Source organism: Stenella coeruleoalba (assembly GCF_951394435.1).
Source record: "Stenella coeruleoalba genome assembly, chromosome: 11".
NCBI lineage: Eukaryota > Metazoa > Chordata > Mammalia > Artiodactyla > Delphinidae > Stenella > Stenella coeruleoalba.
Window position 1 is genome coordinate 74,231,866 of NC_137157.1, and position 18,409 is coordinate 74,250,274.

The 18,409-nt window shown below is 35.8% G+C and overlaps 1 protein-coding gene across 1 annotated transcript in view; it reads left to right on the plus strand.

The window, feature by feature from the left end:
• LOC307193751 (copine-8) overlaps window positions 1-18,142 on the plus strand; it is a 195,098-nt gene extending 176,956 nt beyond the window's left edge. The window contains exons 14-15 of the mRNA XM_079936161.1: window positions 2,371-2,444; window positions 16,310-18,142. Coding sequence (XP_079792287.1) covers window positions 2,371-2,444; window positions 16,310-16,498 — 263 coding nt within the window. The 3' untranslated portion in view covers window positions 16,499-18,142. The remainder of the gene's footprint in view (window positions 1-2,370; window positions 2,445-16,309) is intronic.
• The last annotated feature ends 267 nt before the right edge of the window (window positions 18,143-18,409 follow it).

Sequence of the window (18,409 nt, forward strand, 5' to 3'; positions counted from 1 at the left end):
GGTTTGCACAGGCAAGAAATGCAGCATTTTGCCATTCATTATTTGAAGGTAGAGGAAATATAAATAAACTACTAGATTCATGAGTATTTAAATGTCTTGTTTCTTTATTTCAATGAGAACAATTTAAAACTTTCTGTATAATTTCTCAAAGCAGGATTTCTTTATCCTTAAAAGGCAAAAAGTCAAATTAAAGTAGCATCTGGTTAACTGCTTTGATACAAGTTAGGAAAGGGAGAGAACTATAAGGGATTCTAACATGATTTTGTCTCCCAAGGCTAGAAAGAAATACAGGTCTGTATCTTATACATCTTTTTTCCAGAGACGGGTACTGATGCGGAACCTCTGCTTACAATTTCAGGCTCCTTGAGGACTAGATGATCTGAAAAACTGAAGGGTGAACATTTCCCTTCCACCACTTATATGCCATTTCTTTTCTCCTTGTTCTCAAAAGTGTAGCCTCCAATTCTGCTACCCATAGCCTTTTAACTCAAAGGACATACTGAAAAGTGGGAGATATTTTATAGCATCTCATTCTATTACACTATTGCCTGAATAACTGTCACTTTCTTTAATTGAAGTAGAACACTTACAAAGGCCAATGGAGATTGTAGAGGATTGCAGAAGGTGAGGCTCAGATTATCATCTAATTTTTGTTTCCCATTTTAGAGTGAGTATAGGGTAATTGTTAGGAGTTATTAGCAAACTAGATAATAAAGGAGAAGATTCTCCAATTGCTGGCATGTCACAATCAGTGTACATTTATGTCTCAAAGTAATATGAAAATTTTGAAAACAAACTTAGACCAAAAAAAGGAATTAACTATTGAAAATATCTGAGTATAAAGAATTTTCCTATTTAAATCCCTAATAAGTAGGAGAGAAAAAAATAGTTCTTTTATATTTTGAATAAGTTAATTACCTTATTATTGGTAATTTACATTACTAAATTATGACATATATATCTAAGGAGATTATTGGATGATGGCTCACTAACAGTTAGGTGTACTGGCAATGTTTCAGCCCAGACATTGATTCCTGAACATGTGTAGAAAAGTAAAACTCAAAACCTGTTTTTTAAAAAAAAAGCTTATAGATATAGAAAACAGATTGGTGGTTGCCAAAGGCTTGCCAGCATTGGAGGTGGGTGAAGTGGGTGAAGGAAGTCAAAAGGTAAAAACTTCCAGTTTTAAAATAAGTATATCGCACGAATGTAATGTACAGTGTGGTTAGTATAGTTAATACTGTATTGCATATATGAAGGTTGCTAAGAGAATAGATATTAAAAGTTCTCATGAGAAGAAAAAAATTTTTAATTATGTATGGTCAACTAGACTTATTGTGGTGATCATTTCACAATATATACAAGTAGCGAATCATTATGTTATATAGCTAAAAATAATATAATGTTATTTGTCAATTATACCTCAATCAAAAAAATATAAAATAGGAAAAAAGAGTAAAATGTCTTTAACCCAAATGCATTATCCAAGCACTGAGGAAAATAGTGAAAAGGTTAGGATTGTATTCTAATATATTTTAGAAGGCGACAAAGCAAACATAATTGCAAGTGGCTCTCTGGAGTCTGGTAAATATCATGTGCATACAAAATGGATTATTAGTACGAGAATATACTTTAAGTACAAATTAGCATTCCTCGTGTAATTAGTTATTTAGAGAATTCTCACTGAAACATTAAACTCTGGAAAATGTTCTTAATTGCAGCGTAACATTATTGTATACCAGCTGTCCCGTTATATCACAGCATTCCCAAATACCAGTTGACCTATGTAATGTTGAAATTATTTTTAATCAACAAAAAAATCATACTTCAGAAATTTCATGCTTTATCCAATCACTGTAAGAGCAGAGAAAATGCCTTTTTGTTTTTAAATCTATTCATAAAAAGATTACAGACAATATGATTATATAGCTTTGTGTAGTTTCAAAGAGAATAAAGTTCAAATTGTTATTGGAAGTTCTATAATGATTAGAGCCTAGTTTCTTAAATTAGAAAGAAAAAATTAAAATTGAATGAATTAGCATCACTTGCTGAATCAGTCATGTAAGCATGTAATCCAGAGTTAAGGATCTATAGAATGGGGAGATGTACGTAAAGACTTCTACACTGCACAGGCTCTCCTCATCTTTCAAAGGGTCACATGAGGTCTTAGCTTGCTTTCTCCGCTTGTAAAATTTGCACTCAGTTAAGTTTTGTGGAAGAAATCACCGAGGAGATGAAAGGATCAACAAGCTTCCTGCCTTTGGCATAGGACATATTGCTACTTCATACATCTTGATTTCATTATTGCCTACATTTGTTATAGTATTTAGCTAAAATGCACTGAATAAATGATCCTATTTTATTTTCAAGCAATGGTTGAATTGGATGGAGATGATGTAAGAGTTTCCTCCAGAGGAAAATATGCTGAAAGGGACATTGTGCAGGTAAGAAATTTAATGAAAATTATTTATTTTGTTCATTGTGAAGAGCCCGTGTCAGCTCTGATTTGTAAATGAAGAGTTTAAATTGAAATCAAGCGTCTCAGGTTCTGTTTAATTTAGGCAGTTGATTCTCTATAAAATGCATGTTAAGTAATGGCTTAGAATAAGCACCAAATTACTTTCACCCATACTTCATGTTCACCATATATAAAATAGAATTGTTAATAAGTGTCTTTTCCTACTTTATTATTACCATAAAATATCATTGAGATCTTTAGTAAAATTAAAGGTAGAAATATAACAGGCTTTTAATGATTATTTATTACTTAGACCTCAATAAAGATTAAATGTATTTTAAGGCAGCTGATACATATTCAGTGTAAGTAAACTTAGTAGAAACAAACCAAAAATGTAGATTTTGTTCTATTTCTCCCATAGGTTATGGTTAGAAAAGTGGAAAAATAGATCTTATAATTATATATAAATATAAAAATTATATAAAATATATAAATAATAATATTAATATAATACATGGTAACATAATAATATGTATAATACTATAATAAAATATAATAATAGATTATATATCTCTATATATAGATATATAGACATATATATGATTCATAATTCTATTAGAATCAAGAAAAATACTTAACTAAAGCCTACTATTCTGGGAGTGAATAGAAAGAAAAAAGGCAGTTAAAATTTATAATTGAAACAAAGGAATTAAATCAACTAAATTTCTGCATACTTTAGAGTCTTCATATCTTTTAGGAAGTCAGAGCAGAAAAAGACTGTGAAGGGAAGATTAAATGGAAAGGAAAGTTCTCAGTACAATTTGAGCACTTAAAGGAGCAAAGAATATTATCTCCTAAATAATAACCTATATATTCACCCATAATACAGTCATTAAGATAATCTAATTTGGAATCCAAGAGAATTTGGTTCAAATCCTGGATTGTCCACTGTGATAAGGATAAGCTTTCTAAACTTCAGTGTTCTGGCATTGTTTAAAGATCTTATCAGATAGTATATATAAAATACATTACATTACTGAAATAGAACTCGGTAAAATACAACAAAAATAATTTTAAAAATTAGAGAGGGAGAATAATGTAAAATAATCTGTAAATATATTATAAAGATTAATCTTGACAAAGATAAAAAAGCATTCTTCTTCATCAGCCAGCAAAATTAAGTTTTAAAATAGAAATATCTGTATAACAGTTTTTTAAGAAGATAATTAAATATGATTTAAACCTAATGTTTAAATATTAACATTAAAATGTTAACATTTTAACCTAATGTTCTTGGTAGTGTAAAAAGCACGCACACATGAATAATTCAGTTAAAAGCAGCTGAGAAAGGGAACATGTTGATGTGGTCATCTATTTAAGAATCCCACGATGTTTTGTTGTTTTTAAGTAGACCCGCGATTATTCACCTTATGCTGATTAGCATAATTATAAGTCCAAGTAATTACACTTTTCCTAAAAATCTCTCCATAATGTCTAGTTCACAGTAACCAAAAAATCAAATTACTGCATGGAAGTATGAATTTGAAGTCCTTTAAAATGTATTATGTTGCTGTTGTAATGCATGTTTACAAAGTTAAAAGAGACAGCTTTATATCTCATAGTATCATTTAAATGCTGCTTAAGGGAAACTGGTATTACTCTCTCCCTTAGAAGATAGTTAAGGTTGCTCACATCATTAAGATTTACTTTAAGAGGATTAACATGTTATGTTAGTGACAACCAACAGTTGTTGGTTATTTTATTTATAAAACAAAAATTCCCTTGATCATGAAAGTATTTCATCTCTAATTGGATATGCTACATTGGACAGAACAGTGAGATAGGACTCAGATCTATGATCTTGAACAAGTCAGTAAATCTCCTTTGAGCCTTTCATTTGTTACCTCCAGACTCTCCATTCTTTTATCTTTGCTCTTTCCATGATGTGGTGAGTCTCAGAGGAAGTAACAGACATGAAAATACTTTGTTACTTATCAGTATAAGATACATAAACACACACACACACACACATATATATATATATATATAATTATATATTTCCTCTCATTGAAAGTCAAAATCTTGAGACTAATCTATCACCATTAAGTGACACTGAGATCACCAAAGATTTTGAAGACACCTGACGATATAGCTAAACACTCAAGGGATTCTACCATGTAAAGTTGAACTGAAAGAGTCATGAGATCTCACAGATACTGAACAGGAAACTAAAATCTTCCCAGAGAATTAGTAGCCTCCTGAATGACAGTGACACCTTGACTTACATGTCTATATTTAGTTAAGGATATCTGATGCACCCTTTTCTAATTTCATGGAAAAGTTGCTAAATGGTATTTGGTCTAATAAAAATAGTTCCCACTGGGCTTCTCTGGTGGCGCAGTGGTTGAGAGTCCGCCTGCCGATGCAGGGGACACGGGTTCGTGCCCCAGTCTGGGAAGATCCCACATGCCGCAGAGCGGCTAGGCCCGTGAGCCATGGCCGCTGAGCCTGCGCATCCGGAGCCTGTGTTCCACAACGGGAGAGGCCACAACAGTGAAAGGCCCACATACAGCAAAAAAAAAAAAAGAAAAAAGTTCCCAGGGTAAACATTTATATATCACATTGTGTTCAAGAATTACCATTTTTTCTCTCACCTTGAATAAAATTTTAAAACCTTCCACCATTACAGGTTTCCTGGTCCTACCATTCACTAAAACATTTTTTAAATGAGTTATTTTTAAGAATAGAAATATTCTTGAATATTTATAATATTGGAGTTGCAAGGGCACACCAAGAATAATATTGTCAATCTTCCTACCACCAGGAAATATCTAAGCCATCATAATCAATGCTATAAACACTGCTGGCTAAAATAATATCAGAAAATAGGGTCTATTTAGGCTCTCTTACCTTTTTGTTTTGTAAGAAACTGAATGAGATATTGTACTAAATCACTTAGCAGAAGGCCTCTCACCTACCAGTTGCTCAATAAATGCATTAATATCAGTTTCAGTTATTATTATTAGTTAGTATTTTGGCATAGTCCAGTGGGAAGGCATTTTTATGTCACTGTTTCATAGTAACTGTACCTTGACATATGACACTGTAGTCAGTCTTATGTGTGATTATGTTCATTGCCTCAAGATTCACTCTCATATGACTATAATATAAACAGTATGCAGGAAGAAATTCTATGGTTGTTATTCTAAAACTTAAATGAATTATTTTCTTAAATCAATATATGTAAAGGCTTTCCATTTGTTTGTTTGCTTGCTTGTGCTGTGGATTGGCCATTGTATATAATGCAATATCATTTCTCCTGGCTGCATTCAGCTGCTGTCCAGCCTATCACTCCCTTAAAAATTATATTTAAATCATATCTTTCATTAGAAGGAGAATAATTACCTTGAAGGCTTAGACTTGAAAATCACTAATGGAGCTCTGCAAAGTAGGAACAATCAAATAAAATTGAGCAGAACCACAACTAAAAGCTCATTTGCCCAAACTGATTCAAACTTTTTTCACAAATAGGCAGAGCTAGCTGTTAGAGCAACTACATAGAACATTTTCCTTGTACAGGATAGATGCTAAAAAAAAGATGTAGTGTGTCAAGGAAATGGTATATTTCAACTGAACAGAATGCATTTATTTGTATTCTTCATATGAATGGGATAAATGAGTGCAAAGTAAAAATTGATTTGTTCCTCTAACCTGAACAGTTTAAGGGTCCAAGTTAATTTGTGGTAATAGTCAGTGATCAACATACATTCACAAATGTGTGAGTGTTATTTTGAACAGGAGGTCCCCAGGTACAGTGATCAGACAATAAACAGAGGGGTCTGAGAAGTTGAGTGGAAAATTGTTACTGTAGAAGGATATCAGCAATAGTCCAAAAAGAAAGAGAATATATTTTTGTCATCAAAAGTGTAAGGTTTGACTTCCGGGAAGATGGCAGAAGAGTAAGACGCGGAGATCACCTTCCTCTCCACAGATACACCAGAAATACATCTACGCGTGGAACAACTCCTACAGAACACCTACTGAACGCTGGCAGAAGACCTCAGACCTCCCAAAAGGCAAGGAACCCCCCACGTACCTGGTTAGGGCAAAAGAAAAAACTAAACAGAGACAAAAGGATAGGGACGGGTCCTGCACCAGCGGGAGAGAGCTGTGAAGGAGGAAAAGTGTCCACACACTAGGAAGCCGCTTCGCGGGTGGAGACTTCGGGAGGCGGAGTGGGGGAGCTTGGGAGCCGCGGAGGAGAGCACAGCAACAGGGGTGCGGAGGGCAAAGCGGACAGATTCCAGCGCAGAGGATCGGGCCGACCGGCACTCACCAGCCGAGAGGCTTGTCTGCTCGCCCGCCGGGGCGGGCGGGACTGGGAGCTGAGGCTCCGGCTTTTGTCGGAGCGCCGGGAGAGGACTGAGGTTGGCAGCGTGAACACAGCCTGCGGGGCGTTGGTGCGCCGCGGCTGGCCGGGAGAGAGTCCGGGGAGGGGTCTGGACCTGCCGAAGAGGCAAGAGACTTTTACGTCCCTCTTTGTTTCCTGGTGCACGAGGAGAGGGGATTAAGAACGCTGCTTGAGAGAGCTCCAGGGACGGGCGCGAGCCGCGGCTAAGAGTGCGGAGCCCAGAGACGGACATGGGACGCTAAGGCCGCTGCTGCCGCCGCCAGGAGGCCTGTGTGCGAACACAGGTCACTAGCCACACGCCCTTCCGGGGAGCCTGTGCAGCCCGCCACTGCCAGGGTCCCGGGATCCAGGGACGGCTTCCCCGGAGAGCGCACGGCGTGCCTCAGGCTGCAGCGTCACGCCGGCCTCTGCCGCTGCAGGCCCGCCCCGCACTCCGTGACCCTCCCTACCCCCCCCCCCCCCCGGCCTGGGTGAGCCAGAGCCTCCGAATCAGCGGCTCCTTTAACCTCGTCCTGTCTGAGCAAAGAACAGACGCCCTCCGGCGACCTACACACACAGGCGGGGCCAAATCCAAAGCTGAGCCCCTGGGAACTGTCAGAACAAAGAAGAGAAAGGGAAATCTCTCCCAGCAGCTTCAGAAGCAGCGGATTAAAGCTCCACAATCAACTTGATATACCCTGCATCTGTGGAATACCTGAATAGACAACGAATCATCCCAAATTAAGGAGCCCTGTGGATGAAAGGCTCTTGGTGCTGCAGCCAGGACTCAGTGTTGTGCCTCTGAGGTGGGAGAGCCAACTTCAGGACACTGGTCCACAAGAGGCCTCCCAGCTGCACATAATATCAAACAGCAAAAATCTCCGAGAGATCTCCATCTCAACGCCAGCACCCAGCTTCACTCAACGACCAGCAAGCTACAGTGCTGGACATCCTAGCCAAACAACTAGCAAGACAGGAACACAACCCCACCCATTAGCAGAGAGGCTGCCCAAAGTCATAGTAAGTCTACAGACACCCCAAAACACACCACCAGACGTGGACCTGCCCACCAGAAAGACAAGATCCAGCCTCATCCACCAGAACACAGGCACTAGTACCCTCCACCAGGAAGCCTACACAACCCACTGAACCAACCTTAGCCACTGGGGGCAGACACAAAAAACAACAGGAACTACGAACCTTCAGCCTGCAAAAAAGGAGACCCCAAACACAGTAAGATAAGCGAAATGAAAAGACAGAAAAACACACAGCAGATGAAGGAGCAAGATAAAAACCCACCAGACCTAACAAATGAAGAGGAAATAGGCAGTCTACCTGAAAAAGAATTCAGAATAATGATAGTAAGGTTGATCCGAAATCTTGGAGATAGAATGGACAATAGAATGGACAAATTGCAAGAATCAGTTAACAAGGACCTAGAAGAACTAAAGATGAAGCAAGCAACGATGAACAACACAATAAATGAAATTAAAAGTACTCTAGATGGTATCAATAGCAGAATAACTGAGGCAGAAGAACGGATAAGTGACCTGGAAGATAAAATAGTGGAAATAACTACTGCAGAGCAGAATAAAGAAAAAAGAATGAAAAGAACTGAGGACAGTCTCAGAGACCTCTGGGACAACATTAAACGCACCAACATTCGAATTATAGGGGTTCCAGAAGAAGAAGAGAAAAAGAAAGGGACTGAGAAAATATTTGAAGAGATTATAGTTGAAAACTTCCCTAATATGGGAAAAGAAATCGTTATTCAAGTCCAGGAAGCACAGAGAGTCCCATACAGGATAAATCCAAGGAGAAATACGCCAAGACACATATTAATCAAATTGTCAAAAATTAAATACAAAGAAAACATATTAAAAGCAGCAAGGGAAAAACAACAAATAACACACAAGGGAATCCCCATAAGGTTAACAGCTGATCTTTCAGCAGAAACTCTGCAAGCCAGAAGGGAGTGGCAGGACATATTGAAAGTGTTGAAGGAGAAAAACCTGCAACCAAGATTACTCTACCCAGCAAGGATCTCATTCAGATTTGATGGAGAAATTAAAACCTTTACAGACAAGCAAAAGCTGAGAGAGTTCAGCACCACCAAACCAGCTCTACAACAACTGCTAAAGGAACTTTTCTAGGCAAGAAACACAAAAGAAGGAAAGGACCTACAATAAGGCACCCAAAACAATTTAGAAAATGGGAATAGGAACACACATATCGATAATTACCTTAAATGTAAATGGACTAAATGCTCCCACCAAAAGACACAGATTGGCTGAATGGATACAAAAACAAGACCCATATATTTGCTGTCTACAAGAGACCCACTTCAGACCTAGAGACACATACAGACTGAAAGTAAGGGGATGGAAAAAGGTATTTCATGCAAATGGAAACCAAAAGAAAGCTGGAGTAGCAATTCTCATATCAGACAAAATAGACTTTAAAACAAAGACTATTAGAAGAGACAAAGAAGGACACTACATAATGATCAAGGGATCGATCCAAGAGGAAGATATAACAATTGTAAATATTTATGCACCCAACATAGGTGCACCTCAATACATAAGGCAAATACTGACAACCATAAAAGGGGAAATCGACAGTAACACATTCATAGTAGGGGACTTTAACACCCCACTTTCACCAATGGACAGATCATCCAAAATGAAAATAAATAAGGAAACACAAGCTTTAAATGATACATTAAACGAGATGGAGTTAATTGATATTTATAGGACATTCCATCCAAAAACAACAGAATACACATTTTTCTCAAGTGCTCATGGAACATTCTCCAGGATAGATCATATCTTGGGTCACAAATCAAGCCTTGGTAAATTTAAGAAAATTGAAATTGTATCAAGTATCTTTTCTGACCACAACGCCATGAGACTAGATATCAATTACAGGAAAAGATCTGTAAAAAATACAAACACATGGAGGCTAAACAATACACTACTTAATAATGAAGTGATCACTGAAGAAATCAAAGAGGAAATCAAAAAATACCTAGAAACAAATGACAATGGAGACACAATGACCCAAAACCTGTGGGATGCAGCAAAAGCAGTTCTAAGGGGGAAGTTTATAGCAATACACGCCCACCTTAAGAAGCAGGAAACATCTCGAATAAACAACCTAACCTTGCACCTCAAGCAATTAGAGAAAGAAGAACAAAAAAACCCCAAAGCTAGCAGAAGGAAAGAAATCATAAAAATCAGATCAGAAATAAATGAAAAAGAAATGAAGGAAACAATAGCAAAGATCAATAAAACTAAAAGCTGGTTCTTTGAGAAGATAAACAAAATAGATAAACCACTAGCCAGACTCATTAAGAAAAAAAGGGAGAAGACTCAAATCAATAGAATTAGAAATGAAAAAGGAGAGGTAACAACTGACACTGCAGAAATAAAAGAGATCATGAGAGATTACTACAAGGAACTCTATGCCAATAAAATGGACAATCTGGAAGAAATGGACAAATTCTTAGAAATGCACAACCTGCCAAGACTGAATCAGGAAGAAATAGAAAATATGAACAGACCAATCACAAGCACTGAAATCGAAACTGTGATTAAAAATCTGCCAACAAACAAAAGCCCAGGACCAGATGGCTTCACAGGCGAGTTCTATCAAACATTTAGAGAAGAGCTAACACCTATCCTTCTCAAACTCTTCCAAAATATAGCAGAGGGAGGAACACTCCCAAACTCCTTCTACGAGGCCACCATCACCTTGATACCAAAACCAGACAAGGATCACAAAGAAAGAAAACTACAGGCCAATATCACTGATGAACATAGATGCAAAAATCCTCAACAAAATACTAGCAAATAGAATCCAACAGCACATTAAAAGGATCATACACCATGGTCAAGTTGGGTTTATTCCAGGAATGCAAGGATTCTTCAATATACGCAAATCTATCAATGTGATAAACCATATTAACAAACTGAAGGAGAAAAACCATATGATCATCTCAATAGATGCAGAGAAAGCTTTTGACAAAATTCAACACCCATTTATGATAAAAACCCTGCAGAAAGTAGGCATAGAGGGAACTTTCCTCAACATAATAAAGGCCATATATGACAAGCCCACAGCAAACATCATCCTCAATGGTGAAAAACTGAAAGCATTTCCACTAAGATCAGGAACAAGACAAGGTTGCCCACTCTCACCACTCTTATTCAACATAGTTTTGGAAGTTTTAGCCACAGCAATCAGAGAAGAAAAGGAAATAAAAGGAATCCAAATTGGAAAAGAAGAAGTAAAGCTGTCACTGTTTGCAGATGACATGATCCTATACATAGAGAACCCTAAAGATGCTACCAGAAAACTACTAGAGCTAATCAATGAATTTGGTAAAGTGGCAGGATACAAAATTAATGCACAGAAATCTCTGGCATTCCTATATACTAATGATGAAAAATCTGAAAGTGAAATCAAGAAAACACTCCCATTTACCATTGCAACAAAAAGAATAAAATATCTAGGAATAAACCTACCTAAGGAGACAAAAGATCTGTATGCAGAAAATTATAAGACACTGATGAAAGAAATTAAAGATGATACAAATAGATGGAGAGATATACCATGTTCTTGGATTGGAAGAATCAACATTGTGAAAATGACTCTACTACCGAAAGCAATCTATAGATTCAATGCAATCCCTATCAAACTACCACTGGCATTTTTCACAGAACTAGAACAAAAAATTTTGCAATTTGTATGGAAACACAAAAGACCCCGAATAGCCAAAGCAATCTTGAGAACGAAAGAAGGAACTGGAGGAATCAGGCTCCCAGACTTCAGACTATACTACAAAGCTTCAGTTATCAAAACGGTATGGTACTGGCACAAAAATAGAAAGATAGATCAATGGAACAGGATAGAAAGCCCAGAGATAAACCCACACACATATGGTCACCTTATCTTTGACAAAGGAGGCAGAAATGTACCGTGGAGAAAGGACAGCCTATTCAATAAGTGGTGCTGGGAAAACTCACAGCTACATGTAAAAGTATGAAGTTAGATCACTCCCTAACACCATACACAAAAATAAGCTCAAAATGGATTAAAGACCTAAATGTAAGGCCAGAAACTATCAAACTCTTAGAGGAAAACATAGGCAGAACACTCTATGACATAAATCACAGCAAGATTTTTTCTGACCCACCTCCTAGAGTATTGGAAATAAAAACAAGAGTAAACAAATGGGACCTAATGAAACTTAAAAGCTTTTGCGCAGCAAAGGAAACCATAAAGAAGACCAAAAGACAACCCTCAGAATGGGAGAAAATATTTGCAAATGAAGCAACTGACAAAGGATTGATCTCCAAAATTTATAAGCAGCTCATGCAGCTTAATAACAAAAAAACAAACAACCCAATCCAAAAATGGGCAGAAGACCTAAATAGACATTTCTCCAAAGAAGATATACAGAGTGCCAACAAACACATGAAAGAATGCTCAACATCACTAATCATGAGAGAAATGCAAATCAAAACTACAATGAGATATCATCTCACACCAGTCAGAATGGCTATCATCAAAAAATCTAGAAACAATAAATGCTGGAGAGGGTGTGGAGAAAAGGGAACCCTCTTACACTGTTGGTGGGAATGTAAATTGATACAGCCACTGTGGAGAACAGTATGGAGGTTCCTTAAAAAGCTACAAATAGAACTACCATATGACCCAGCAAGCCCACTACTGGGCATATACCCTGAGAAAACCATAATTCAAAAAGAGTCATGTACCAAAATGTTCATTGCAGCTCTATTTACAATAGCCCAGAGATGGAAACAACCTAAGTGTCCATCATCGGATGAATGGATAAAGAAGATGTGGCACATATATACAATGGAATATTACTCAGCCATAAAAAGAGATGAAATTGAGCTATTTGTAATGAGGTGGATAGACCTAGAGTCTGTCATACAGAGTGAAGTAAGTCAGAAAGAGAGAGACAAATACCGTATGCTAACACATATATATGGAATTTTAAAAAAAAATGTCATGAAAAACCTAGGGGTGAAACAGGAATAAAGACAAAGACTTGCTAGAGAATGGACTTGAGGCTATGGGGAGGGGGAAGTGTAAACGGTGACAAAGCGATAAAGAGGCATGGACATATATACACTACCAAACGTAAGGTAGATAGCTAGTGGGAAGCAGCCGCATAGCACAGGGAGATCAGCTCGGTGCTTTGTGACCGCCTGGAGGGGTGGGATAGGAAGGGTGGGAGGGAGGGAGACGCAAGCGGGAAGAGATATAGGAATATATGTATATATATAACTGATTCATTTTGTTGTGAAGCTGAAACTAACATACCATTGTAAAGCAATTATACTCCAATAAAGATGTTAAAAAAAAAATGTAAGGTTTAACATTAATAAGAGGTAAAGGAAACAGAGACACTTGTCATTTTCATCTCTCACTTAGGGAAGTGCCTCATGACTTGACTGAAGAGATGAATATTCCTTTGGAAAAGGATTAGATAATTTAGGTTAGTGAGTAGAAGATTCTCAACATCTTTTTCTCTGCTCCCAACACACATGTGGGATAAGAGTTGCTCCTGTTGATAATATCACTTGCTATAACAGTTAACGCTTAACCCAGGGGCAAGGTCCCTTAATACTCAAGGGACATATCAGAATCTGTGCCCGCATTTAGCAAATGTAAGTTAAATGAGATATATACTTCCCTCCTTGGCTGAAAATTAAGATTTCTTTCTTACCCATTGTTTATGAACATGTTTTAAAGATGAGTAGAAGTGTATGTATTATGAGAACAGTGATTATGAATCTTAGTTTTGACATTCCAGAGTATCATAACATTCTTAAAAATGAATTTATATTTACTTCAATAAAAAATTTAGCACATCCTATAGCATTTGCTGGAAAGGTGAAACAGCAGGTGTTTTAAAATAACAAAAAGGTCAGGAATTACAGTTTTAGATTATAATACTGGTACCTGAGTTTGAAAGAGATAAAAAATTGGTAAAAATAGTTAAAGTTTGATATGAATGTAAAGAAAAGACTAGAAAGAAAAGTCTCATATTTATATTGCACATAATTTATAAATTAATGAATAGTAATAATAATGACTATCATACTGTACATATTATGAGTTGAACACTATTTTATGCACTTATGTGTTGACTTATTTAATACAGCAACCTAATGAAGTAGGCATTATTATTATGATCCTCATTTTATAGAAGAGGAAACTGAGTCAGAGAGAATACCAACACCACACAGCTAATAAGCAGCAGAACCAGCATCTGAACCTGGGAAGTCTAATTCCAGAGTTTCTGAGAATAGGGAGTAAAAAGATAATTGAATTTAATTACCATGGTCTAAGAGAAGAGTAAAGACCAAAGTAAAAGTAAATATAAGAGCAAAGTTGAGGTAAAGGAAAAACACAGCAGGTATAATATCCCCCTTCCCTAGAGAAGTATCAACTATCTGCTAGAGTGTTGCCATTTCCCTGAAATGTAGGTATTAGCTATAGATTCTTCAAAAACTGATCTCCTAACAAATAGTTTAAAAGATAATTATGTATATGTATAGCTGATTCACTTTGTTATAAAGTAGAAACTAACACACCATTGTAAAGCAATTATACTCCAATAAAGATGTTAAAAAATAAATAAAATTTTAAAAAGGTAATTATGTATATACTAACCATATCATTACTAAATTTTAAAAAACTACTATGCCTTTTAAAATAAGAATGAAATAAGCTATAGCTGAAATTAGAGATCTTTTTCTTATTAATCCCTCACTATGTTGATTCTTATTTTCTTACCTTTCTAATTATAGTTTCAGAGAGAAAAATAAACCTAAATTTGTTTGCACCTCTTTGTCAGGTCTTGTCCAAGTCAGATAATATGACTTCACAAATGTTCATATCCTCCTATTTCTCTTCTCAGCTGAATATTATATTCACTCTGTTAGTTTTTCCTTACCCTTACTTAGCTACCTTTATGGTAAGAGAAAGATTTGTCACCTTTCTATCACACTTTTCTAAAAGTTGTGCTGAGTTTTCCACCTGGTATCAAGACAGGGTAAAATTATGGTCATATGTGTATGCTTCTGTCTATAAGGTACCTTATTTTAAAAAGAAAGGACTACTTTTCTGCTCTTCCTTAAAAGAGACTGCTTTCACTTCATAAATGGTATTACATTTGCTGTTTGATTTCTTAACATTTTAACCTGTTTTATCTGTCGCAACCTCAGTGGTTTAAAGTCTGTTTCCTAATAAAAGTTAATTTTCTGAAGGCACATCTTGAGTAACTGCTTAAATCAAAAGTAAATTTTTCAAAATAAATTTAAAACAGTTACATTACAGTATGAGATGAGAGTGTGAACACTCTGTTTCTCTGGAGGAAAAACTGATTTAATATAAACTTTAAAATATTATATTTGAAAATTGTTCAACCTCCTGAAATGTCTTCGCTGTGCCTTTTCTCCAAGACCTAAAATTACTGTGTCCCCAAACTATCACAACATTAACAGTTACAATCATTCCCAGTTGCTTTCAAGAATCATGATGTCTGTAAGGGGAAATTGAACTAATGCCAACAAACAGCACAGTGTTTATTAAGTAACCATTATAAATGAGAATGGAATCAGGCAATCTATTGCCAGAGTATTCAGTGATAATTATTCTCACATGATTGTTTATATAAAGATAGAACAATCATTTTTATGTAATGTAAAAATAAGAATATTGATATTTGATAATATTTCAATGAGAAGTATACCAAAATCTTATACTGAGGGTTTTTGGTTGTTTATTTTTTGCCTTTCCAAATAACAGATATAAAAAACAAACATTTGGGGCATGATTCAATGTACTGAATATTTTGGGTACCTACTAATGTGAACTGTGTAAATTTTGTATTCATTGTCCATGTGATTTGATGGTCTAGTAATATAATTAAAAATACTTTACATGTGTTTAGGACTCTTTAACAATATACATTATTTTTAACCCTGATTTGAGTAATACTTCTACATTGAAAGCTGAATTAAGCATGCATTAATTCCATTTGACAAGAAACTGAGCCCTGAAGAAGATAATGCTCCATCCAATTAGGTGTAGAACTCAAAACTGCAGAATACGTGTAGCAACATGATGGGTGTACAGGACCCAGAGACAAGAGTTATTGTGGGGAAAAACATAGGTAAAGATTACATCCCTTTTTAGGTAAAGTATATATTAGAAAGTTGTGGTCACTGTTAGAGCTATTTGTAATAAATCAAATATCTTTAAAATGCATTGTTATTATCATGCATCTCACCATTACTCCAGGCTTCTCTGATTCTCCTACAACCAAATGTTTACATATGTTGGTTTTTGTGTCTATTTTTTTATTTATTTAAATAGCATGCTAAGGTCTGTTAAATAACTTTCTTTCACCTCTGATTTAGTTTGTGCCATTCAGAGATTATATTGACAGAAGCGGAAACCACATACTCAGCATGGCTAGATTAGCTAAAGATGTCCTAGCGGAGATCCCAGAGCAGTTTCTCTCCTACATGAGGACCAGAGGAATCAAGCCATCACCTGCACCTCCCCCGTACACCCCACCTACACATGTGTTACATACTCAAATATGACTGTGCTCCAAAATGCTAATGTAACTACACTTCAGTTAGAACTGCTGAGTCCATGCTTTTCTTCTGGTGCTCTATAAGGAACCAGGGAATGAGATACATTTCTCAGTTTGGTTTCAGCAGTATTGGTTTGTATGCTTTCTTGGATCCAAAATTTATTATCTTCCTAAACCAAAACTGTAAATACGGTTGTTGCATGAGCAACAGAAAAATTGTTTAAATGCTTGAAGCAAAATATGGATGTATTCTCTGAATCTTTAAATGTTTTCTAGACAGAAACAGCTAATTTCCAATGTACTGTTGGGAAAAAGCACAACCTGTGTTTTTAACTCAAATATTGTCCTTGACTGCTATGTATATAGGAAAGCAGTCTCTCTATATCAATGTTTACATGTTACTACTTTTTAGATTCCAATACTTTTATAACTGTTCTTAAGAATACAAGTTTTGAATATTGAATTCTTTGTCTTCTAAATTGCAATAGCTATAATCACAAGAGCAATATCTCTTTGAATGACTGTCTGGAGAAATGCAATTGCAAGCAAGGGAAGGTAAAGATACTTTTATATTTCTCAGTAAGTGAATTGTCTTATGAAGCTGTATCTGCTTAGTAATCAGTTCCTCTGTGCCATTTGCCAAGTATGGGAGTTTACACTTAGCAGATGTGTATTCTGAAAGAACATGCATTTTTCATGAAGTTTGGGTTCTAAATTTAGACTGCAATTTGTTTATGTTTTGTAATGCTAAGTAGAAATAATAAAAAGTCAAACATCGTGAACTGTAAATGCACAGAAAATACTTGGTGTAAAAAGTAGCATCTTTATATTACAATACTATGTAGAAAGACTAAAATCCAGAATATTTGACTGTGAACCATGTAGCAGATGTTTTAAACTTTCTATTTCATTGTACCTTGTCTAGATATTTTAAGTCAAAGGGATACTGGCTCTCTTGATTTGCATTCCTTTCCAAGTTGCCACGCAGGGTGCACAGGCTGGAAGTTTTTTGCGAAATTCCCAGTTAAATATACACAACCATGTGACGTAGTGCACAACACATTTGTGAAATAACCCACTCCTATACACTGACTGATCTGCCTATCCACAATTAATTGTAAAGAGTTTTTGCATGTACAGTTTTTATGAGAATTGCAGTTTTGTGACAAGAATGACAGTTGTGTCTAAATTAAAACATATCTTTAGAACAAATGGCCTTAAATTCTCACAGAATTCCTGGAAATGATTGTGAATTACCTTTAAGTAATAGAAAAGTGAATTTATTTTTTTTCTTTTGTGTCAACAATGTAACTGCTTTATAATATTTTCCTTACTTATACCCTATTTACTACTGGTTTATTTCTACTGTATGTTGTTCTCTTTGTCCCACGTTGACTAAGGGTGACTTTTATAAGCATGAAACTATTTTACGGAAAACAAAAATATATACATTCACATATCTAACAGAATCGATGTTATATAATTATGTACTCCTAAATTGTCCATTTTGGAGTATACATTAAAATCTTTTAAAGATTAACTATTTGCTCTGTAAACTTTATGTATAAATGACATGGAATCTGATGATTTCCTTTACTGGTCTCAAATATTTATGTCAGTATAGTTTATTAGCCTACAATTGTATTATTTGCCTTCATTCATAAGTTCTAAAGAACGAAAATAAATAAGATCAATATTATTTCCTTTTTGTCAAACATGTTATTTTTATTTGAATTGATCAGAGAAAATGAAAGATGTACACTTCTTTATTTAAATAATAGTGTGCCCAAACCTAGTGGGGGCAAATGGTTAAGAAACAGTCCCAGTTACAAGCCTTATCATTTGTATGGCTGAGAATAACCATAAGAAATGTATGTGATGTTAGTTCTATACATAAGATTAGAAAATACCTAGACTT